This window comes from Eretmochelys imbricata, chromosome 19, assembly GCF_965152235.1.
Source record: "Eretmochelys imbricata isolate rEreImb1 chromosome 19, rEreImb1.hap1, whole genome shotgun sequence".
Classification (NCBI taxonomy): Eukaryota; Metazoa; Chordata; order Testudines; family Cheloniidae; genus Eretmochelys; species Eretmochelys imbricata.
The window spans coordinates 1,180,925-1,206,845 of NC_135590.1; the positions used below are offsets into that span (position 1 = coordinate 1,180,925).

Consider the following 25,921-nt stretch of genomic DNA (forward strand, 5'->3'; position numbering starts at 1 on the left):
ATGAGCTTTCGTGAGCTATAGCTCACTTCATCAGATGAAGTGAGCTATAGCTCACGAAAGCTCATGCTCAAATAAATTGGTTAGTCTCTAAGGTGCCACAAGTACTCCTTTTCTTTTTGCTATGTTATGGTGTGTCTGACATAATTAGGGCCCTGGAAATCATGGCAGAGCTAGACACAAATTACCCAATGACTCTTAATTTTAGCATAAAATACTCAGAAAATTACAAGACTCACAACTTGTTTGCATAATTCCTGTCAAGCTTAAGGTTATAGATGCTGGGCTCCTAGATGGACATACTAATTGTTCTACTGAAAGGCAAGGCAGGCGATAAACATTGCACTCTCAGCCAGGGGAACTCTGGAAGGCAGGTAGGTTCCAGGTTGTTATCTGGGGTAGGCTGGGGATATTCCTGTGTAATGTACGGACTGACCTGTAACTTGGTGAATTACGTTACGAAATTGAAACCGACAACCGTAAACTACAGTTGGCTTCTGTTGATGTTTCTGCTTTTATGTGGCCTTGGGGAGAGCTCTGCATAAATAGAAATGTTTATAAGGGTTTTTGTTCAGACCTGGTGATTGCACTGAATTCAAGTGAATATTTTTGTGGACTTCACATAGTGGGATATTTCAGCGCTGCCTTACTGAATACAGTTGGGGTATTTAATTTTCCTTTAGATAAAATCACTGAATTTAATTTCTCCTAGTAAGAGCTTATTAATATTTCAAGACATGCTCAAAATTCTGGCATCTGGACATAGTTTATTTCACTTGTGGTCTTAAAATTATTTAAGAAGGGCAAAAAACATACTGTAGTGTTGTCCTAAGGATTTCAAAGAGACTGAGAACACATTAGACTGTAGACTTTGAAAAGTATTGTTGAATACCAGTTCTCTAGCAGAAGAAAAACCACCTTTTGATTTCCCTCCTGTTCCAAAGTGGCCCAGTTTGAAAGATCCATTTTAACAGTAAGGTACCAAGATAACAGGAGTTTAAAAGGGAAGAGCATAATTGTCCCTTGAAGAACTGATCCACTGCTAGTATTGATCTCTTTCATACTGACTTTGTCCCTCTTCCACAGGCATGGAGATTGTACAAGATGTCCTTTTCTTCCTCACAGTGGGGCTCTGTTCCAGTATTGCTCACCGCCTGCAAAATATTGATGACACTTTTTGCAATAAGACAAGGCAAGATTGCAAACCCAGCATGTATGGGGAAGACAGGAGAGCTCCTCTGTTAGACAATGACAGTTGTTGAGTAGGCTTTTTCCCCAGCTCAGGAGCTGTACCACTGTAATGATGCTGGTTCTGGCGGGACCCAACTGAGAGTGCCAAGTATCAGAGGGGTAGCCGTGTTAGTCTGGATCTGTAAGAGTGGCAGAGAGTCCTGTGGCACCTTATAGACTAACAGACGTATTGGAGCAGGAGCTTTCATGGGTGAATACCCACTTCGTCGGACGCGTTTAACTACATGCATCCGACAAGGTGGGTATTCACCCACGAAAGCTCCTGCTCCAATACGTCTTCTAGTCTATAAGGTGCCCCAGGACTCCAAGTCAGGACAAATTGCTTCAAGCAGGGCAGTTACCGCCCAAGGCTGGGGTTTTTTCACCTCTAAGGCAAACCAAACCAGCCAGACAGAGAGGACTTTGGTTTTACCCCACTGGCTAACCACAAGTCACATAAGCAATTCCTTTAGACACTCCAGTTTCCCAGTATCACCACCAGTGCCACTCATTATGGGGATGAATGGTTATGAAAACTAATACCCCAGTAAAAGAAAAAAGGTTCTCTCGATCCCAAAGGACCAAGCCCCAGACCCAGGTCAATATACAGATCAGATCTTACCCACAAATCATGCTGTTGCCAATCCTTTAGAATCTAAAATCTAAAGGGTTATTCATAAAAGGAAAAAGATAGAGATGAGAGCTGGAATTGGTTAAATGGAATCAATGACATACAGTTCATAAACCAGTCGGAGAACACTTCAATCTCTCTGGTCACGCAATCACAGACATGAAGGTCGCTATCTTAAAACAAAAAAACTTCAAATCCAGACTCCAGCAAGAAACTGCTGAATTGGAATTCATTTGCAAATTGGATACTATTAATTTAGGCTTAAATAGAGACTGGGAGTGGCTAAGTCATTATGCAAGGTAGCCTATTTCCTCTTGTTTTTTCCTACCCCACCCCCCCGATGTTCTGGTTTAACTTGGATTTAAACTTGGAGAGTGGTCAGTTTGGATGAGCTATTACCAGCAGGAGAGTGAGTTTGTGTGTGTATGGGGTGGGTTTTTGGAGGGGGGTGAGGGAGTGAGAGAACCTGGATTTGTGCAGGAAATGGCCTAACTTGATTATCATGCACATTGTGTAAAGAGTTGTCACTTTGGATGGGCTATCACCAGCAGGAGAGTGAATTTGTGTGGGGGGGTGGAGGGTGAGAAAACCTGGATTTGTGCTGGAAATGGCCTAACCTGATGATTACTTTAGATAAGCTATTACCAGCAGGACAGTGGGGTGGGAGGAGGTATTGTTTCATATTCTCTGTGTATATATAAAGTCTGCTGCAGTTTCCACGGTATGCATCTGATGAAGTGAGCTGTAGCTCACGAAAGCTCATGCTCAAATAAATTGGTTAGTCTCTAAGGTGCCACAAGTACTCCTTTTCTTTTTGCGAATACAGACTAACACGGCTGTTACTCTGAAACCAGTCATGACAGAGTTCTTGGTTCAGGTTCAGTGATGGAATAAACTGCAGGTTCAAATCAAGCCTCTGGAGTACATCCACAGCTGGGATAGGTCATCAGTCCTTTGTGTAGAGCTTCTGTTTGTAGCAAGGTTCCTCCAGAAGTAAGAAGCAGGATTGAAGACAAGATGGAGATGAGGCATCGGCCTTTTATATTCTCTTGCCATGTGGTCTTTCTTTCTTTGTTCCAAAGACAAGCATTCCATCACATGGCATGGAAAAACCTGAGAGTTCTGTCCATAGGCATGTCCCTGCACACCTTGGTGAGTCGCAAGGCGTCTGCCTTCTCTCTGTGGGTCAGTTGTATAGCTGATGGTCTTTAATGGGGCATCAAGCAGGCTAGGCAGAGCTGACACCAACTTGTCTGGGGTGTCATCCAGTAGCATAGCACAAGTTTGAACTACAGACAGTATAAAGCCAATACTTATAACTTTAAATACAAAAATGATGCATGCATACAGATAGCATAATCATAACCAGCAAACTATAACCTTGTCTTAGACACCTTATTTGATCCCCTTTATACAAGATTTGGTGCCACTATAGGACTTTGGTTGCAACAATGATCTATACGGTCCCAGTTCATGTCAATAACGTCACAACCACTTACACTTTATTATAGATTCCAAGGCCAGAAGGGATCATTGTGATAATCTAGTCTGACCTCCTGTATGGGGGATGTGGAGAAGCCTGTAGAATTTCCCCCACCCCGTCCTGCCCACCCTCTTCGAGGGGGTTCCCGCAGTAGGTGCTGGAGCAGCATATAAATAAGACATTCAATAACATGCCTATATGAGTGGAAGAAATTGCTCTGTAGAGATTGGTGTGTCCTTAACTAATTGAGCCTTCCTGCCGTTGCCTGTCTCTCCTCCACTTCCTTGCAGATGCTAGGTGTTGATTGCTTAGTTACAAGAGGGCTGGTGGTGATTCCTGAGAGGTGCCCATAGTAATGAACGGCAGCTCAGCTTTGATCTGTGGTGCAGGGGCAAAAGTCTGGACAGGAAACGTGAAGATGATTTTTCCCAAGAGCCCTGAGTTTTCTTCTCGAACAGGCTGTGTGGCCACTGTTCGATTTAAAAGATGCTCTTCAATGGAGCTGACCCTTATTTTAAAGTAAGACCTGCTGCATTAAGTCACTGATTGAGTGCAACAGTTTTAAGGAACAAATACCCGATGGTTTTTTCAGAAATATCAGGGAGGGGCAATTTCAAGTGGGGTAAACTCCAATTAGCTCCATCAGTGCAAGCTACACGTATGGGTCAGCACCGGGCTAGCTGTCCCACGGGCTGGGCATTGATTGCTGAACAAGAGCTATTCCCTAGCGTAGACCAGGCCTGGGATGAGGAGCTGGGAAGGTAGTGAGATTTGTCAGACTTCTGAATGAGTCTGCGTAGAGAGCAATGACACAAAGGCTTCTCTTCCAATTTTCCTCCAAGTAAATTTCCAGTAATGATAGCAGATGTGACACATTGGTATCAGCTGCATCTCCATCCGGATAAGTGTCCTGCACACTCTGCTGGTATTTCTCATCTTGATGTAATTGGTGTGTGTAGCCCAGGAGTAAAACACAAGAGATCGCAGCCCTAATGAAAACACACTTGAGCAATCTATCTCACCTGAAATTACTTCTGTCTGAAGAATAATTTTTTTCTCTTCCTAGGTAGGTCTAGAGAGTTGAACAGTTTGTTCTCTTGTGGTCAGGGGCTGGGCCAGTTTGTGTCTTGAGCAGCCAGATGGTATGCTAAGCAGCAGGCTTGTGTTCTGCTGTATTTAAGCTTTTTCTTGCAGTGCCAGAAAATAAGATATTTGCAAGAGCAGACCAGTATGCTGCCCAGAAATCTGCCCCATAGCTGGGCATACCCAGGGGCAGCTACCTCTGCTGCCTGGTGTTGTGAATTACTGTCTGAGTGCTATGACCCAAATCTGCACATCACCAGGTGTGTAGTGGAGGGAATGGCCCTTCTGCACGCTGCCTGGCAGGGTTTGGAACTGCGTAGGACTCTGTCTGTGCTTGCTATTTGGGAGAGGCAGGGGTCGCTGCTGTTGCCCTCCACCCGAGGGTTTCTTCGCATGACTGTCACAGTGCTGCCAAATTAACCTGATGGCAGTCTCGGCATCCGAGCAGCTGTCTGTCTATGAGTGTGGTCCTTATTTCGGTCGCTCTCTTTATTCGCTGTGGGAGGAGGATGGAGTGGAGCCTGTGCTACCTGCTGCTAATTTGGAGCTGTCACGGTGAGCCTCAGAGAGCCCAAGCAGGGAGCAGTGAGGGCTCTGTAAGGACGACACCTCTTTCCATTCTGACCGCAAACTTGTTCACAAACCCACCCAAAGCGTTAGGATGAAGCTGATGCTGTCTGCAGAGTTACTGTGTGTTGATTAATCCTCCTGCTGGAGTTCACTGTCCACAGTGCGAGGCCAGGTGCCGTTACTTCTAGGGTGACCAGACAGCAAATGTGAGAAATCAGGCTGGGGGGTGGGGGGTAATAGAACCCTATAGAAGAAAAAGACCCCAAAATCGGGAATGTCCCTATAAAATCGGGACATCTGGTCACCCTAGTTACTTCCAATTCAGAAACAAGCCCAGGACCTTCTTGGGGGAGGATCCACAGGAACTTGCTTCCTTGTGGGCAATAAAATAAATGTCTTTAGACTCCTCTGCTTTCTGCTGCATCCCAAGAGTGAGCACTAGTGGGGCTCTCTCTCCAGAGCGCTGACTGGGCCCCTACCTGCATGCACCGCAGGCGTCTCAAACCAGGCCATATTCTCCCTTGATGGCCCTCTGCTGAGGGAGATTTCCAGGGCTCCCAGGGCTTCCTGGGGTTGGTCAAGGCAGGCTCAATGGGGGCTGGACGCTATCTACATCCCAGAACCATAGACTGGCCTGCACGTTCTCTGCTTAATGCTGGCAAGAAATTCAGCTGTGGTTATTCCAGTTCATTAGACTGGGCTTCTCCTTTCCTTGAGCTCCTCGGCACTGCAGTTAATTGCCAGACACCTGGGGTGGAAGGATTCAAACAGTCAGTATAATGGGGGCGGGGGGACTAGACGGTTCAGATGAGAGGTAATGGAACTTGTGAGGAGGGCCAGCACACACGTGGCAATAGCATTTTACAAGTCAGCTGGCAAAACTTCCCCCGGGGCCAGGCGAATGAAGGGAAGCGGCAGCTCGCCTTTGTCAGTAACTGATGCGTCTCGGTAGTAATGGAGGGAAACCCAAATGATCGACAACTTCAGTGCGATGATCTGATGCTCACAGGGGTCATGGCTGCATTGTCCCTCAGAGCTGTGAATCGAACACTCCCATCCTGGCAGCAAGCCAGCAAACTCCAGCATTCAAAGTGTGTACGGTTATCCAGACTGGCTGAGCTTTGCTCGACCTATAGGCTGTGTGTTCCATGGGCTACCTTGGCTCTCGGGTGCCAGCAAGGGTGTGTGTGAGAGAGATGCTTCCTTCCCCCAGTTGGAAATAGAAGGGAAATGAAGGCTGCTACCCCCCCAACAGCTTCCATGGGAAGGAGAGGGGTATGTGGCCAGCTCCCATCCCCCACCCCCATCCTCCAAGCGTCTCTTTGGGGGTATCAGGGCTATTCTGCCCCTATTTGGGGTGAGGAGCAGGGCATGATGCTTATTTGGGAGACTGACTGGCCCGTTGTGAGCACCACCACTTTGCACTCCAGATAAGCCTTGGCTGGAAATTAATTGGCCTGTTTCTACATTAGAGCCAGGTTTGCTGCCCAGGGCCAAGCCGCTGTGCTTCTAGCCCAGACTTCCTTAATGATATTTAAATGAAATCTTTAGAGTGTGAAACTTAATTACATGAACTCTGCAGCACCTTGTAGTTCCTGTCGGTGCTGGAGGAGCATAATAAAACCTCTGCTGTGCTCACAGGACAGAGGAAGGACCTTGGTGCTTTGTCCGGGGATTAGTTCCTTGAAGATCTTGGGCTTAAATTTGAGACAGCAAGGGGCAGATTTCCAGAGGTGCTGTGCGTTAACAGCCCAAGTGCTCAGCCTGCTAAAAACGAGACCTTTCATATCTCAAGGTGGGAACCCGAAGTTAGAGACCACTTTGGAACATGTGGGTCTTGGCTCGAATGTGTAGTGAGTGCCAAAAATGGGGACATTTTTCCCAGATCCAGGTGATCACCCAGTGGGAATGTCTCTGATCTACCTGGCATGAGATTGCGGGTGAATTTCTCCCAAGTTTTAGTACTTTGATATTCTGATCCATCTCCCGCCGCTCCCCGCCTGCCATGGGGCTTGAGGAATCTATGACGTGCCTACACAGAGCACTTGTAGCTCTTCCTTGACAAAGGTTCTCTTTTCATCCCTGTGTGTTAAGAAGCACACGTCCCCCCTGATAGTCTGATACAACGTTTGAAATATAACAGTGAGTTAAGCTTAATAATGGCAATCAGATGGATGAGAGGCCAGGAGTCAGCCTGGTACAGGGGGCATCAGTGGTAGCTAAAATCCATGGGAAGAACTCCAGAGAGAAATTGCAGTGAGAGCAGGTTTGTAGTTCATACTGCTGAAGGCGACACAAATCGCAGGTGCAGCGACAAGGGAGACTGATGTTTATACAGTACTTCAAATGTCCAGTTTGCTGTAGACCAGTGTAGTTAGGACCCTTTTCCGCACTGACATTAGGAAGGGGGGTGGCGTGCAGCTGTAACTGTGCTTTCATGTTACTTCAGTCACACAGCAGGACACATGGAAGTAGCATCTGTGTAGTCCACACGCAGGGCTCCACCTAGGGACCTGCAGTTTCCAGTATGTGTAAAATGCATAAGACAACCTGTGAAGAGCTGTTCAGTCCTTTGTAATGAAAAGTCACTAACAATGTGTGCGGTAATTGTGCCATAGTTCTGAGTGACCACTTCATTTGCCTTGCACTGGAGGAGAAGATACTGGCTAGGCAAAGACTGAAAGGGGATTTGTGGAATCACTGGAAGAATGTGCTAGGTTTTTCAGATGACTAGACACCTGAAAGCCAAGAATGCTACTGGGAAAAATGAGAGAGAACAGGATCATCACTAAGAAAAATGAAGACTGATTCTTTTATAGGGAAAATGGGCTATTTTAACGGCTGCCCCTCTATCTGTGATTCATCTCTCATCCTTGCCCTTTGTCGGGGAATAGATTATTCAGTTAATCCTTGGCTCATTGTGGGGGCCTGTTGCTCACACCCCTCCCTCTCCTACCTGCTGATGTACTAGACCAAATCCAGTTCAATGGATTTTTTCTTTTTCTCTTATAAAAGGTTTCATCCTGGCATTTCATTTAGTGACAGCAAAATCTGTGATCTTATACAATGGACACCAGAGAATTTGCCCTTGTCTCCAGGATTGTTTTTCCTTCCTTCTTTTTTCCCCCCCGGGTGGATGAAGTGAGTGAGTGCTTATGAGACCCCTTGGCTCCTCAGTGGAGCAGAGGCTGGAAGTCCGGTAGTACAGGAATGATTTCTCTGCAGCTAGGGAAAACAAGGCCCACTTACCAGAAAGATCTTTGTCTGTTGGTCTGTGAAAACCCAGTTTGACCCAGTCTAGGAAGGCCGCCCCAGGGGGAGGTGTTTACAACCTGAGTGATATATCTTAACTCCCCCTCCGCACCCCCCCCCCGTGTTTGGTTCCTGGAGGAGTTGTGGGAACCCTCCCCTCTGGAGTTGCATACAATCTCTGGCCCACGGTGATACATAAACGTAATTCAATGTGGTTCCCAAAGATATTGCATGATATAGCTGTTACAGCTGAGACGGGGGCAAGGCACCAAAGAGGATCCCATGAAATGCTGGGTAAAATCCAATTTGCTACCTGGCCGACAGAAGTTTCTGCTCTTCCCTTCCGGTGTCCCCTGTGTCTGAGGGCTTGTCTACAAGCAGATGTTTGTGTTGCCTTATCCGTTTCTCAGCTGATACTGTTTACAGTTAAAGCAGGACGACCTCCCAGTGTGGATGCAGTTCTAGCAGCATAAAGGGGTTCAGGGACCAGGCCACTTTAACTCTTTGTCTAAATCAGTATAGTTACAGTGAAGCAAAAGCTGTGCGTGGAACAGCCCGAACACAGCAAAAGCCACTGCAGAGTTTCTTTAACACAGAACAGCATTCGTGTTCTAGACATCCACCTCTCTGCTCTGTCTCGTCTTCCCCAACCTGGCACCTGAGAAGCTATAGGCAGAGTTGGAACTCCTCTTCCCAAAGGAGTGGGACTAAATGTGGGTCCTGCAGCCTTCTGCTCGACTTCTGTTTTCCCCATAGGCAGCGCCAGCAGCTTGTGGGACTCTGACCCCACTTGGGGAGGGTGGTACTGAGTTTCCAGCACATTAGCGAATGCTCCGTCGCCTCCCACTCAGGGGCTTTGCTTTGAGGCTTCCCTGTTGGGACACACCAAGTTTAGTCTGACATGGACTCGCCCACAAAGGTAACTACCATCTTGAAATGTGGTGGTTGAAGATTTTGGAGAGGGGAGACAAATCTTAGCTATCATACAGTGTCAGCTGGTTCTGCCCGTGTCTCCCCTCTCCTAGGAACCCGAATGACGAGGCTTGGGCATTCTAATCTATCGCGGACGGTGATGGAAAAGAAGCCCTCCAGGCAGAGGCAGTGTTGACAAAGTGAGACTCGCGGAAGGGAATGCACTAAAGCTGCAATCCCTCTCTCCGAGCTCAGCAATCCCACTGCAGGTGGGGCTAAATGGGGGGTGGGAAGGGGGTTTTATGGTAGAGCACCAGTGTGCCAGTGTCCATACTCTGCCTGTTTGTTTCTCTCACAACAGTGTCTGTATTTTCTTCCATCCCAGTCTTATGCCCTTTCTGAGCTGGTCTGTCCAGCCTTCTTGGCATTCAAATCCTTCCTGAAAGCTCCTTCTGCCTCCACCCCACAAGCGCCCTGCCAGGCGTCCTTGGCTCGGTAGCAGAGCAGCAGGTGCGCTAGTATACGTGCAAAATTAAAGTGGGGAACTAAGACCTGTACCACATGCCACCCTGCCCCCTCTACTCCCCCTGCTTTCTCTTTCTCTTTGGAATCTCTGCAGGGCAGGGGTTTTAACCTCCTACTTCTGCCCCAAGTCCAGCATGCTTTGGGTGCCACTGCACTGCATCTGCCTGATACAACTTGCACCCTGTCAGAAGAGAGACAAGTTCACTTGGTTCAAGACGGGAAGGTAGAACAGCAGACGGGGTGACTGCCCCTGGGAATTCTTCAAGGCAGGGATGATGGCTCCCATTCTCCTTAGTGGTCTCCAGAGCAGTTCCCCTGGTTTTCCATTGTCCCTTCACTCTCATTAGTCTTGCCTCACCCGATCAGACATGTAGTCCATCTAGTTCCATGGCCTGCCTCCCAGGAGCGGCCAGCGACTTCTGATTCAGAGGGAGGAGGCTGTCTCTAGAAAGTGCCTGGCAAATTGTGCAGTGCTGAATGTGCCACCTGGACTTGTCCCAGAGGTGGTGTGATGTGGGTTCTTGAACTTGTGTGCTGCCCTAATTCTGACCACCCCTCAGTTGCGTTTGCACAATGACGGTAGGTGAGTGCTAATTGGGTGGAGGGTGAGGGGAAGGGCCAGAGCCCAGATGTCTGTTCATCCTGGATCATTGGCACCCAGTGCCACAGAGCAGACTGGAGCGCTACAAAGTAGCTGACTATGGAACTTTACAAACGTCATTGTGGGGAGCCACACACAGATAAATATTGATTTTTATTTCTCCTCTTTGGCGAAGAGCAAATTAATTCCAGCTCACGTTGTTTGTGGCTATTGGATTAATAGGCGGCAGCGCTGCTCCAGCTGGGACAGTGGCATTTCTCTTTATATGAATAGATGTCAGCTTGAAACATCATTTTATCTATACAACAGAGTTGAAATTTGCAGCAAATGCTCTTGCCTTAGGGGAAATGATGTAACTGTTTTACCGCCATGTGACAGGAGCTGGCTTTGGAATAGGGACTTTGAAGGCGCTCAGCATGTGTGATTCATCACAAGGCCTCGACACAGCAGCACAATTATCCTCTGTGAAAGCCAGTTCCCCTCCCTTCTAAACCTCCATCCTATGCAACTGATGGAGTCTAAGGAGAAAATTTGTTTAGTGCTATGTTCTGCCCTGTCCTTCACCCACGGGGAAACAAAGAACTTTCTCCTGCAATGCTGTGTGCTGGTGTTTGTTGCCACTGTGCTTCAAAGGGGGTCTTTCTACAGTATCTCAATACCTACCCAGTAGTGTGTTAATTTGTGTATAATACCTAGAGCTTTGGGTGAGCCCTGTTACATGAGCAGAGAGTTGAAGGGGCTAGTTTCTGAGCAGAGGTTAAGGGGAACCTAGAATGTACAACAATCCACTCCTCTTTTGCCCCTGCCCTTCAATGTTTTCCCTGCAAGAAACACCCACCACTAAGTGGTCAGCCATGTTCTGCTGGGAACAGATTATCAACAAGCCTCGGAATGAACCTGTAACCGCCCCCCCCCCCCCCCGAATGCAGTAATGGGGTGTATGATGAGCGTGTGTAGCACTTGGAGTGGATAGAACAAGTTAATCCAAATCAGCTTGCATTCCCTCTCCAGCTAAATAACTCCTCTGGCTCCATGTCAGGGACCTGTTTGAAGGAGGGTGGGCTGGTGGCTCTGTGGCTGGGAGGGTGTGAGGGGATCGAAGGTTCCACGTTTAACTCGTGAGAACGTGTACATGTGACCAGTAACAGTCCATAAACATACTGGTCTGAATCACTAGGTTTGGCATGTTTGTCCTGTCATCTCTCCTTTATGGCCTTTTCATGAAGGCATGCTATTAAACATCTCGGCACAGAAAATTAACACACGTTAAAAGTGTACAAACTTAGTCAAATACAATTTCTCCCAAAAAAATGAAAGGAATCGATTTTAGAAGACTACTGAGCTGTAGTGTTAATTATAAATGATCGTATAGGCGTTTGGGGGAGAAACCGCAGGCACTATTGATTCGTGCTGGCAAGCATACAACACTTCCACTATAGCTCTGAATTAAACAACATGAACAAGTTCAATAGTGCTAATGCATACTGTGTCCTTCAGGGTTTTTGCCTCTCTGCTTTAGAGATGTTTGTGGGTGAACAGAGTAAGTTGAGACAATGAGAAGAATACAGATCTGTCAAAAACGTTCAAAAAGTAAATGCTTAAGAGGTATATAAAAAAACAAGGGTAAAAATGACCATATTGAACAGCAGAAGAGCCATTGTTAAGGGAAGAGAAGAATTCCAGAAAGGGGGAGTCTGATTTCACAAAGACAGCTATCTAGAAGAAACAAACTCATGACCAAAATTTGGCTGCAAAGCCACAGTGAATGTGGGAAAATCCCAAAGAGGAGAGAGGTTTTTTATAGGAGTTCAAGTAGAAGGTGAAAAGCCAGTGTGGCAACCGCTCCAGAAATTGTTTACTGGTCTGAGGATTGGGACAGCGCCCTCAGGCTGTTATGGAAATGTGATGAGGAAAAAAGCAATCTGTTTCCTCCTACACTTACTGTTAAACAAACTCTCTAGATTTAATACATCTGAGCCTCACACAAGAGCGAAAAGGGGAGAGTAGAAAGAATAGAAGAAAACGTGTTTAATTAGAAACTCCGCTTCTGTTAGGGTGTTTGAACTGTGAAGCTCTACCCTTTGATCTGAACCACTGTACATCAGCGGGCAGCTTTCTACCGTCTCTGAATGTGCCGCTGCCATGTGATGCAGCAGGCAGCCCTAGCTTTGGTGAGAAAAAGTGAGTTGGATTTGAGGGTTTTTCTGTTCAAGACTCCAAGGGACCAAGTGGTCTAGCTCTAGCATAACTTCCCCACCAGAGCTGGAAAGCAGACCCTTTCAGGCCAGGCTCAGGCTACAGTGGTACCCCCTGCTGTCCTGTCTGGTGAGCAACGTGCGAATGGAAATCCCATGAACTTCAGTGGGATTCCCACCTGCAGATCAGGCCCCAAAGCCACAAAAATGGTGTTTGTGGGAGACCAGTCAAAGCCAGTTTGAGTTGCATTTTGCAGAGAAATGTGTGTATTTGTCCCATAATGATGCTCTCTCCTCCGTAGGGGCTGCTGCTTGGCTTTGTGGAAAAACATTTTTATGTGGCTCTGGGGCATCTCCTGCTGCTCTGCCTTGTTTGTGGAGAAGCTAGAAGAGGAGGGAATAACCTACTTTCTGCCTCAGAGTTGGGGAAATCTCTTGTAGGTACCTTTGCAGAGAGGGGTCTTGAGAAGAGGAACGTGGCTTTCGGCATCGGTTCGGGGTTAGCATTCCATGTGCAGGGCTCAGAGGTGAAGATGGCCACTGGTTGAGAAACTGACAAAGAGAGACGGATGAAGGGCTGGGGGTGTGGCCCAGAGAAGATGTCTTGATAAGCGACTAGGGGAGGTAAATAAGAAGGCGCAAGAGCACACGTGTAAAAGTGAGGACCGTAAGCTTGGATTTTGGGTGATATGAGGAAGGGGAGCCAGTGGAGAGATTGTGAAGGGGTGAGGTGGTTGGGGGAGAGAGGCACTAGATGGAACACTGGCCTGTTCTTGTGTTCACCATTCAGATGTTGGCATGTCAAGACTTCCCACCACATGAATGCTTAGGAAGCGTGTACGCGAGCAGTCCCTGCAGTCTGAGTCCGCTATAGTCACACTGGGGCCTCCCAATTATCTCCCTCCCATTCCTCTAAACAATGTAATTTTGCCACTTTAATAATCTGAAACTCAAGCTGGGTTCTCCCTAACTGCAGCAAATCAGAGCCCCAAGTCCCTGTCTGTCTGCCCCTCCCACCCAAGCTTGTGATGTCACAGTAGTGTTAGATGCAGATCTAGCAGGGAGGTGAATTGGCAGTGGTCACAGTTCGTTTAAAAGCCATTCTCTGAATGCTAGGTGAAGATGTTTGCAACTTCTGAGAGTGCCTCCTTCCAAATCTGTGGGGGTTTCTCCCTACCACTGGAGCCCTGCTAATGCAGTGGGTGGGGGGAGGGAGGGGGAATACCTCAACACTCTTGCTCCGACAGCTTCCTGGGGGGTGCGGAAGGCTGGCAGCTGCACTGAAATTTGGAACTTCACAAATAATTTGACATCCTGTGAGCTAAAGTAGCTAAACTTCCTTTCAGTCAGATCCCTCCTGCCTTCACCATGCTGCTCTCCCTCCTGCGGAGGTCTCCTAAGAACTTCTGTGACATGAATCTTGTGGCTCCTGCCAGGTGAAATGCAAGCTGCCCCCTCCAGGCTGGGGTGTGTCCTGGGAGTTTGCGCAGCACGGTCAGTTATTTTTTGATGAGGGCAGAGCGTGTTTCGCTGTTATTGCTGATGGGAGAGATTGACATAACTGACTTCATTTCTTAGGTCTTCTCTTATTATTCTGGATTGACCTTGCCATGAAATCAGTGCTTTCCGTTTCCACAGAGAATGTCTCTACTGTCCGAGGGCTGGATTGGCTGCATGATGCTGTTTTGTGAGGTTCCGAGGCCTGACAGTATCCACAACCATTTAGCCTTTTACAAATGTTTTAAAGTGTCGCTAGAGCATCGGCCTTGCAAGGAGACGGAGCTCCCCTCACAAAGGCCACCTCAGTGTGATTACATCTGAAAACGGCTCCATGGAGGAAATGTTCAGAACATCCTCCTTTATCCTGCGGCTTGGAAAGATGAAGCTCATATTCAATATGGGGAGTTCCAGATTTTGACTAGACAACACACAAGGCAGCACGGCATCCTGGGCGGGGGGTAGTGGCCAGAGGCTTCGCTCCCAGTTTCAAGGAAAGAGCTACTAGCACAAGCCACAGGAGAAGCTCTTGGTTTTTATAAGCAGTGGCATCATGCAGGTGGGCTAAGAAACCCAACCCCGCGCCCTGGGCAGCAGACAGTTGTGATCTTCAAAGTGCTTGTCCTGAAATTCACGCAGAAGGGGAGCCCTCTCCCAGCCCTGCTGCCTGCTGGAGCAATTCCTGATTTTCATTTGCAGGTCCCTCACCTTTTCTCTACAATATCAACCTACCCCTTTTGAAGGAAGGTATGGAGGAGGAGACATGTACCACGGCTGTCGGGGCGGAGAGGAAGCATATAGAAGAGTTTGTTCTCGTTTTAGTATTAGCATTAGGCTTCATTCCTACATCCAGAACAGGAAGTGGCTTCCGCCTTGTATTTAATCTCCCCTCTGTGCTCATCCTCTTTATTTTATGCTAAGATGCAATATTTACTCAGGTCTCTGCCCCACTCCTCTTTGCAAAACGATAAGCATATTTCAGTTAGTCAGGTGAATGATAAGGCCACAGAGAATGGATTATTGATTTTCACTGGACTCTACTGATTTGCTGGGTCAGTTTTAGTGGGTTTTAACATGCTCATGCTCACGTTCGTCTGATTAAATACCATTGCATAATTTACAAAGCACTTTGGCTGGCTCTTCATAATGCAGAAGCAGCAGCTGCAGACGCCCAGTGTGAACCTGGGAGAGGAGGGGAGGTGTATGGCTCCACTCCAGCTAGCCAAGCCCCATCAAGGAGGGGTTCTGACTTTACCAGTGTAATAAAGCTGCAAACATCTAAATGTGACCGCTGTAACAAGCAAGTGGCTGTGGAATCCGAGCAGAACAGGAGGATTTCTGACCAGGACCCCTCTATGCAAATAAAATTTACTTCCACAACAGACCTTTGTGTACAATTTAACTCAGTGAACCCAACAGCACAGTGGTTCTCAACCTGCGGCCCAATCAGCAGAAAGCTGCAGCCCATGTGACATCCTCAGGACCATACGGGTCGTATTGGATGCAGCCCCCATAACATGTTGTGGTCCACTTATGTGGTCCCTGATGGTAAACAGGTTGAGAACCACTGCAGCAGCAGGATCACAGCCTCCGCTATTACTTACTCCTGGTGAGTTTCTACTTATTTAGACCTAGCCGTGTCTCCATGGTTCTTATAGCAAGACGGCAACAGAAAACTGGCTGTAGATTTTCCCCCTTAGTGAGAGTGGCTGCGACTGAATCTCTTTAAACTCTTGGCCGAGTTATAAGATGCCACTAGCACTATCCCAGCCCGGCCTCCCGTTCTTGTAGAGAACTGTCTTTCCCCTGGGAGCTGTGTTACTGCCAATACAATTCCATCCTGAGAAGAGCTGCTCTGCGCTGACGTCTGTCCCGATCGGATTGTGAGCTGCGGACGGGAATGTGGGCGGCAGACACTGACAGTAGCTGAGAACTGCACTTGCATTGTTAGCCATTAGGCTGCAGGACACTTACAATTTCCATCTCAGATGCTATGTTGGCATCAAATTAAATCCCTATGCCAACTGGACTCCATCACTCAGCCAGGTCATGATGGGACACAGTGCAGAGCCTTGGCCTTCGAGTGTGTCTGTGTCCCCCTGGAGACCTGGGGGGAGGGTGGTTCTCATGCTGCAGGTCACAGAGCCCCGGTTACCATAGGTACCACTGCAGAGCAGTCTTCACTTGCCCGGCCTAAGGGCTATGGGGTGTAGCTTTGTGTGCACTGTCAATGGCTTCATGTTGCTTGTGTCTAAGTCACTATCTCACACTACAGTACTTGCGTGGAAGAGCTGGAATCCCATCTGTGGGTCTAGATCAGTCTCTGTTTTAGGGGCCTGGTCTTGTTGTGCAGACACGGGAGTGGGACTCAAGACCTGGGTTCAATTCCTGGTTCTGCCATTCTTCCTGTGTGACCTTCAGCCAGTCATGTGATCTGTACCTCCATTTCCCTATCTTTAAAACGTGGTTAATACTTTCCTACCTTGCAAGGAAACGGAGGATAAATTAATTTGTTTGAGGCTCTCAGTTACTATAGTGTGCTGTGAAACAGAGAGGATATGGCAGTTCTGTTGGGCAGGGGAAGACACAGATGTCCTACCATAATCTGAGCAGCTTTGCCTTGTGCATCTGAATGCTGCATCCCTACTAGCACCTGCTCTCCTTCCAGAAAAGGTCAGGCATGAAAGTTGATGTCACTTTCTTCCTTTGATAGAACCATCTCCACTCCTCCCTCCACTGAAATGCAGCAGCTGTGTATGTAAGAGGGAACCTTCCCACGGGTGCATCTGCCAGGTTATCTATCTGCCAACCTACAGCACAAATCAATGATGCTTGTTTTGCTACTATTTTGAGCGCACACAGTGTTTTAACAAGATGGGAACAAGTGCACTTGCTGTAAAGAATGCATGGTAAGCGAGGTTGCTTGCATGAGCATCAGTGATGGGACTAGGAGGGAGGCAGGCAGTTTGGTGTGCTTGGCACCACAAGTTTGGTCATAGAATGCTACATTTTTGGGTCATTACCATTATTTAACATTTATATTGTGGAAGCACCTGGAGGCCCAGGAGTGGGGTGCAGACGACAATAAAAATTGGGGTGCCATTATGTAAATCAATGGTGTGTCCTCATGTGAAATACTTTGTGCATCATTAGTCCCCCCCCCTTTCCGAAAGGATAGGGCAGAATTTGGGGCATGGGAGAAGATTGGAGAAGCATTCCAGAAATGGTTAGGTGGTCTGGAAAAATTCTTCTAGAAAGAGACATTGAAAAGTTTGGGGTGGTTTTCCTTAGAAAGGAGACAAGAGGGGATGTGAGAAAAGTCTATGGCATATCGAATGGTCTGGAGTAGATAGGAGACTGGGGGATTTTGTTCTCCCTAACACAACAAGGGGACATTCAAGGAAATTCTTCATCATCATGGCAAATCCCACAGGAACGTTGCCTCCTTGCAAATCGAGCACCATTCTCTTGCAGCAAGAAGTGAACAAACAGGAAAGGACAAATCTGGTAGAGGGGAAAACGCTGGGCTTGAGCTTTTTGCAAGGTTTGCTTAAAAGAAAGACTGCCAAAAATATACACTATTGTGCTCTCTTAAATGGACCCAAGCTAAGAGAATAAGAGCAGGATCCAAAGGACACTAATATTTGTATTCTCTGAGTCCTAGTTTGGCTTCCTCACCATGATTAAGGGCCTGTGGTTAGTTATGACTTGGGCAAGGCATGGAGATCTGGGGAGGCAGTTGTAGGCAACTGCATGCTGCAGACCCTGGTTCCCTATTTCAGTGTATCATCCTGCAGCTTCCCCAGCATTCTGGTGAGTGCCAGGAAGGCCGACAAGGAGAGATCAGCTGCTTCAGTGACAAGATTTCTCCCGATCGCTCTATTTTTGCTTCCGAGAATTCTGACCTGACCAGGCTTAGGAGACTTGGCTTGCATCCCATACAGAAGTAATGTTGACAACGGCCAGGCAGTTGTTAGTTTTTTGCATGGCTGTAACGTTGTGCAAGAATCCTATTTAATTTGGGTTTTCAGAGAGAAGAGCGGATTCACTGTCCTTTTACAAATAGGGAAACAATCCTCATTTTAAGGTTGAACGCTGCACAAGATGCTATCGGTACCCACTGCAGCAAAGCTCCTCTGCTGTACAGAGCTGAGAACGGGCAGCAGCTCATTGCAGTGCCTGCAATACTGACTTTATGCAATGCTTCCGTTTCTGCCGGCAGCTTAAGAGAAGATGTCTCTTACCGCGCGAAAAAGAAGAGTTACAGACCTCTGGGAACGTGGCACATTAGTCTTGGGAAAGTGCAGAGCTGGAAGTCTCTCCCGTGCTGAGCAGGACTTGCAGTCTAAGCTGTGACAGCATTTTGTTGTTGTTACTGGACACATTTGGGAAGCTTGTTGGCAGAGTCTGCTCCATTCTTTCCCCTGATGCTCTTGGTTTGCTTGGCTGGTATTGGGTAAAGCACTCTTGGAGGAGGTCTCACGGACATGTGCTCTGATTCGACACTAAAAGTCTATGGCTACTGAGCATGCTTCTCCTCTTCCCTGGGTGCACATGTACCTAGAACTGAGACAGGACATTGCAGGGATCAGGACTTAAAAATGTGGGTTTGGGGCAATTCCTGAAAGGCTGTTTATGTAACATTTAAAAAAGAAAAATTTCTCTCAGTTGCGTGTTAGACCACAACTCTGCCAGCCAGCAATCCATACCTGTGCCAGACTCCAGGCAGCACAGAGAATGGTCAGCTGAACTTTGCTCTCAAGGAAGAGGAAGGATTAATAAGATGCTTCATGCCCCACTTCGATTTGACTTCCAGGGCGATGTGAATTCTAAAAATACTTTGCAATAGATGAAAATCTGCCTTTCACTTTACGTGTTGCCTGAGCATTCCATTGCCCTATGAATAAATGTCATCCACAGCTGATGCTGTATCTCTGGTACTTTGTCCTAAGATTACAATTGTAGCTGCCAGTATTCTATCACAGTAAAAAATTAATGAACTCCATGGAGTGCCCTGGAATAATCTCTTGTAAAAGGAACAATCTCAGCAGTGAACTCCTTAACAACGATAAGATAGGGGTGTTTTGTGGGACTGTGCAGCTAGGAAATTTAAAAGTGATTAAGTTTAAATATTCAGGAAGCTGATGCAGGCATAGCAGACAGCAGCACCTCACAAATGAGAGGAAGGAGAAGCCAAGCAAAGCGTGGTGCCGAAAGTTATGTTCTGCTCACATGTTCGGCTTGAACTCCAGCTGAGTCAATCTCATCGCAGCCCCTATTGGCTCAGCTGGAGGTAGCTCCCGCAACAGACACAGGAGCTGCCCAACATAGCAAAGGGGTCCCGACTGGAGCTCCTGCTCCATAAGCAACGCAGGAAAGCGCATATATCCAAGTCTGTCTGGCTGATCCCTCCATGACTCTCACGCATTTGTTTTCAGGCTTCTCTCGTCCCAAATGCTTTCAGGGTCACCATTGAAACTACTTCCTTGTTTAGTTGAACCTCAAAGGTAATTTACAGAGAATACATGGGAACCAAAAGTTGTTTGTAAAGTTTATTAGGTGATAAGTTTATATTCTTATCATTCAGTATCGATGACTATATTATACCACCTCACCACCCACAATCCATCTCCTGTGTTGATAGAGCCATACTCCTCCTATTTGCCCAGGCGTGCAGCTTTGTGACTTGATTCTCATTTACAATGAGTCTCTTTACACCACTCTGGCAGTGTGAAGGGGCCTTAGTGTAAATGCTCTAGTTGTCATCGTTGGCTCTTCCCTTTTTCAGGGTATGTCTACACTATGGAATTAGGTCGAATTTATAGAAGTCGTTTTTTTAGAAATCGGTTTTATATATTCGAGTGTGTGTGTCCCCACAGAAAATGCTCTAAGTGCATTAACTCGGCGGAGTGCTTCCACAGTACCGAGGCTAGAGTCGACTTCCGGAGCGTTGCACTGTGGGTAGCTATCCCACAGTTCCCGCAGTCTCTGCTGCCCATTGGAATTCTGGGTTGAGATCCCAATGCCTGATGGGGCTAAAACAGTGTCGCGGGTGGTTCTGGGTACATATCGTCAGGCCCCCGTTCCCTCCCTCCCTCCGTGAAAGCAAGGGCAGACAATCGTTTCGCGCCTTTTTTTCCTGAGTTACCTGTGCAGACGCCATACCACGGCAAGCATGGAGCCCGCTCAGCTAACCGTCACCGTATGTCTCCTGGGTGCTGGCAGACACGGTACTGCATTGCTACACAGTAGCAGCAACCCATTGCCTTCTGGCAGCAGACGGTGCAATATGACTATTAGCCGTCATCATCATGTCCGGGATGCTCCTGGCCACGTTGGCCAGGAGCGCCTGGGCAGACATGGGCACAGGGACTAAATTTGGAGTGACTTGACCAGGTCATTCTCTTTAGTCCTGCAGTCAGTCCTGTTGAACCATCTTATGGTGAGCAGGCAGGCGATACGGATTGCTAGCAGTCGTACTGTACCATCTTCTGCCGGGCAGGCAAGAGATGAGGATGGATAGCAGTCATATTGCACCATCTTCTGCCGAGCAGCCATGAGATGTGGATGGCATGCAGTCCTTCTGCACCATCTGCTGCCAGCCAAAGATGTAAAAGATAGATGGAGTGGATCAAAACAAGAAATAGACCAGATTTGTTTTGTACTCATTTGCTTCCCCCCCTCCCCTGTCTAGGGGACTCATTGCTCTAGGTCACACTGCAGTCACTCACAGAGAAGGTGCAGCGAGGTAAATCTAGCCATGTATCAATCAGAGGCCAGACTAACCTCCTTGTTCCAATAAGAACAATAACTTAGGTGCACCATTTCTTATTGGAACCCTCCGTGAAGTCCTGCCTGAAATACTCCTTGATGTAAAGCCATCCCCTTTGTTGATTTTAGCTCCCTGAAGCCAACCCTGTAAGCTGTGTCCTCAGTTGCCCCTCCCTGCATCAGAGCAACGGCAAACAATCGTGCATCTGAGTTGAGAGTGCTGTCCAGAGCGGTCACAATGGAGCACTCTGGGATAGCTCCCGGAGGCCAATACCGTTGAATCGTGTCCACAGTACCCCAAATTCGACCCGGCAAGGCCGATTTAAGCGCTAATCCACTTGTCAGGGGTGGAGTACGGAAATCGATTTTAAGAGCCCTTTAAGTCAAAATAAAGGGCTTCATCGTGTGGACGGGTACAGGTTTACATCGATTTAACGCTGCTAAATTTGACCTAAAGTCCTAGTGTAGACCAGGGCTGAGTACCTCCCTCCCATTCAGACTGTCACTAAATCCTACTGCTGTGTCTGTGTCATCCCTGGAACTTTCCCTGTCCCTCCTGACTCGTAAAACCCTGGGCCATGCATTATTCATTGTCTGCCTCATCCTGCAGCCCCCTCCTCCTTGTCTTTGCTGAGAGCCCCCTTCCTGCCCCCCCATTGCTCTCCTCATGCCTCTCCAACCTGCTGTCGCTAAAATCTGGCAATTGCCCAACTCTTTCCTTGACTCTGCAGATAGATTTCTGAACACTGAGACCCAAAGCAAAGGGGGCCTCAGGAACTGGGAAAGGCTGGTCACTAACAACCGCTCTGTTTGCTTGCGCTGCCAGAACTCGGCTTGCCATAACAGTCTGTCTGTCTCTTCACAGCTTGCCCTACTGGATTTTATAAGCTATCCCCCCGACTCCCTCTCTGCTCTCCTTGCCCCGAGCACAGCTTCACACATCGAGAAGCCTCCACGTTCTGCACGTGTCAGAAGAACTACTCCCGGTCCCCATCAGACCCGCCATCTGCCTCCTGCACCCGTACGTCTCTCTCAAGCAACATCCGTGGTTCGGTAACTGGAAGGGAGAGAGAGGAGCCAGCCAGATCTGCCGCATGTGCATGGGGCTGGCCAGGCCCATGGCAGGCCAAGGAGCTGCCCCCCCACCCCCCCAGCATCTAGGCCACCAGCACCCAGGCAGAGCCGCTTGCCCTCGGTAGCTGTGTCCCAGGGCATTAGCATCACTGGGCATTATTCCGGGTATTTCAGTAGCACCCACAAGGAGCTAGGTGCTTTCCAAACAGATAGGAAGAGCCAGGCCCTACCACAGGGAGCTCATAGTCGGAGGTTACAAGGCCTGAAATCTGAGGCTATAAACACGCCAGTAAGGACGGCAGGCATTACCCCAATAAAACTGGGGCAAGCTTGTATAGACACAGTCTAGCCTGGCACACGTTTTTAATTAAATGGCATCAAGTTAATTAAATTTGATTAATAGATACTACGGTGATGGGCACTTTAGAATTGCTTATATAATAAGAAGCAGACTTCGTGGTTTGACTGACAGCTAGCACGAGTGAGATGTGTCTTATTCTTGGCCTCTCTGCAGAGCCAGATGGCTTGGCTCTAAGCTATTTCACGGTGGGAACCCAGCAAAGCTTGGAGCAGTGTGAGTAGCTGGCATGTGTAAAGTGTCGGCAGGTATCAGACACTAAGGGTATGTGGGCACTGCAAGAACGGGTGTGTCCTTAATCGGGGTTAAAATAGCAAAGTTACGGCGTCTTGGCTTTTAACTCCAGTTAGCAGCTTGAGTTCAACCCCATGCTTCCCTACAGGCTTTCATTTAAGCTGCTAATGCAAGTTAAAAGACAAGCTGCTGTGTCTTCACTGCTATGTTAGCCTGAGTCCGCTAATGCAGATTAGCTAACCTGAGTTAAGAGCACACCTTCCTCTGCACTGTGTAGACATACACTCAGACTGCAGGAGACTGATCATCAATCCCATGCTGCCTTGTTCATCGCTTTCTTTACAACGTTGCTTCAGCGTGGACACTCTCCGTGCTGCACCTCCAGCACATATTGCACGTGGGCGAGGCTGCGGGACCCCTGGTGTGACTGGATGGCGTTACCATTGCCAGGCTCTCTTGGATCCAGCTTTGCCTCTGCCGTTCTGTAATTCCCCCTGCGTTCCAGTGCAGGGCCAGCGTGGTGTTATCTGTGATGGTCCTGCACTGGTGCTGCTGGTGGCTGCACCCAGTGCCCAGGCAGTGAAACGCTCACTCTTCTGCTTGCAGGTCCCCCGTCTGCTCCAAGGAACCTCATCTACAGCCTGAAGCAGTCCACGCTGGTTCTGGAATGGAGCGCACCAGCAGACTTGGGCGGCCGGACCGACGTCACCTATAACCTCCTGTGTGACCGCTGCTCGGTGGCTCTCCGGCGGCAATGCGAGCAGTGTGGCAGCAGCGTTGGCTTTGTGCCCCAGCAGACGGGATTGGTGGACAGGACCGTTACCCTGGTGAACTTGCTACCACATGTTAACTACACTATCCGTGTGGCAGCTGTCAATGGCGTCTCTGATTTCAGTGACTTGTCAAAGCCGCAGTACGTGGAAGTGAACATCTCCACCAGTTTCACAGGTACGGGCCACCCCTGGCTGCACTTGCTGCTTTACTCCCCCTCTGCTCCTTCCTGTGAGCTTCTGAAACGTGCCCTTTGTGATGCAAGAATCCTGAAGGGGTAAAAAGGGAGTGCTGTAGAGAGTGCCCCCCACCCAAGTCCAGCGAATGAACCTCCCCCAGCCCACTTGCACTACGAATAAGGTTCCAGTCTTAGCCCTTGGTTGCAAAGCCCACAGCCACTGGCTTTAACTCCCCTCAGTTTCTATGAGCTGCACCCAACAGCTGGTGGGATGGCTGGACACGCAGAGCTGGAAATAAACTATAAAGCTGGGCAGGGCTCTGTAGGTAGCTGTTCTTTAATACAAGTAACTAGTGAAACCAGCAATGCCTTGCCCCTTTAAGGGCTAAGCAAAACAGAGCCCACCTAAAGGGGTTACAGGAAGGGGACGGCTCAGCCTGCTAGACAGCGCTAGGACACCACGCTGTCTCCCGTCCGCTTCAGTGACTCCCCCAGCTTTCTGCTGACTCTAATGGGAGCTGCCTGACAACATGCAGTGCCACTCTGGCCAGCGAGGCATGCAGCTGACTGTGGAGTATTGTCCAGCATGGCAGTGGCATGGAATGAAGTTAGTTGGCTTGGAGTTCCTACCATTTTTGTTAATGTAGTGCTCTCCTGGAAAGCCCAAGGTTTTCTGAGCAACTCTGCAGCTCTGAGCCCCGGGACCCCCGGGGAGGAACAGTCAGGTTAGCACGCTGCAGCGCCCATCTTTACAGAAGGGGCGTGGGTCACTTTCACTGCTGGGCCAATATGCTCCTCTTGAAGCAAGTGACATACAGGAACCACTGGGCCTGATATGCAGGTGTGTGATCGAGAGCAGCTGTTTCTGGAATCCCAGACATGCTCTGAGGTCATAGTGCTGGGACGTGACGTTCCTTGGCAGAGCTCCTGGGAATGCCTGGTTGGATGTTGTCTCCCCAGTAACATGAGACCATTTGCCCCTGGAAATGGCCTGTCCAGCACCACAGCCCGTGCTCCGTGCCGAGCTGTCAGGGTCTGGGCTGGTGCTAGCTGAGGGAGCAGCAGTTTCCATTGTCTCTGAAAGAACTGCTGACCCGTAAGCACTCACTGAGAGCACTGGGCTGGGGGATACAGTGCACAGGGCTGAGTAGTCACTTCACAGGTCCCTGTATTCCCAAATGTGCTGGTCATGTTCCTGTCCTAGTCCATTTCCTGGCACCTTTACCAGGAAGCCAGAGATCCTCTCATTTGTCTACCTGCTCTCATGATCTGCTAGGAGTTTTTCAAAGATGGCTGAGCGAGCCGGAGGGGTTGACACGCCTGAGCTGGTTTTAACATAGCTTTGGCTGCTGGGAGGATGTGATTGCCATGGTGATTGCTCACGTACAGCTCGGCCAGTGGATTTCCCCAGCGTGAGGACTTGACAATGCCGGCCCCCACCTCCACCCGGGGCCTCTCACCTTCACCCCGTCCGCTGGATACTCAGAGTCACACAGATACTACAGCAGTGATGAGGACCGTACCAGCGCCTAGGCAGATAGATGGGAAGAGATGAAGGCAGTTCTGTGACGCTCGGGCTGGGTTTTCATTGCTAGAATACAGAGAACAGAAGCTTGCAGGGTTTAGAAAAGCCCATTGCTCAGCAGTGAAGATGGCCAGTCGTTCCTCTGCTACAGACAGGGCTGGATTAATGCAGGGGCTTTAGGGGCTGCAGCCCAGGGCCGCAGGCTAAGGGGGGCCCTGGCGCAGCAGGGCTCAGGCAGGCTGCCTGCATGCCGTGGCCTCACGCTGCTCCTGGAAACAGCCGGCTGCTGGCACATCTCTGTGGCCCCTGGTTGGGGCAGGAAGGCAGCTCCACGTGCTGCCCCTGCTCCCAGGGAACCGGCCAGTGGGAGCTGTGGGGGAGGCACTTGTGGGCTCAGGCAGCTCACGGAGACACGCTGTCCCCTTCCCACCAGGGGCATGCCACCCGGCCGTTTCCGGGAGCGGTGTAGAGCTGTGGTAGCAGCCAGCCTGCCTGAGCCATGCTGTGCTGCCGGTCGGGAGCCACCTGTGATAAGACCCCGCACCCTCTCCTGCACCCCAAGCCCCTGCCCCAGATCCAAACTCCCTCCAGACCCCGCATCCCCTCCTGCACCCCAACCCCCTGCACCAGGTCAGAATCCCTCCTGCACCAAACTCCCTTCCAAAAAGAAACTAATATAACAGCTGTTCTAAGGTAAGACGTAGGCTATTTTGCATTAACTTAACTATATTCTACATGTTTTAAGACTGAAATATAACCACAGAACGGCTTTATGTTAATTAAAAGGCAAGTTTAGTATAGCGTTAATAGCCTCAATGCCATAATTGTGATCGTTTTGTTTTAAATTCGGAAAAAGACTTGTAGACAGGGGCCCCACATAATCTAATAGCCCTGGGCCCACAGGAGAGTTAATCCAGCTCTGTCTGCAGAGCCCTTAGCTCTCCTTGTACTGTGCTATTTCAAAGCTACACAAGGCTATTCTGACAATGAGGTTCTGAGCTCCATGGAGCTGAGAGTCCATTGCATGATTAAGT

General features: G+C 48.8%; 1 protein-coding gene across 1 annotated transcript in view; it reads left to right on the forward strand.

Annotated features, from left to right (window-relative positions):
- The window catches only part of EPHA10 (EPH receptor A10), a 108,499-nt gene that overhangs the window by 34,807 nt on the left and 47,771 nt on the right, over positions 1–25,921 (forward strand). The window contains exons 4-5 of the mRNA XM_077837880.1: positions 21,613–21,768; positions 23,020–23,361. Coding sequence (XP_077694006.1) covers positions 21,613–21,768; positions 23,020–23,361 — 498 coding nt within the window. The remainder of the gene's footprint in view (positions 1–21,612; positions 21,769–23,019; positions 23,362–25,921) is intronic.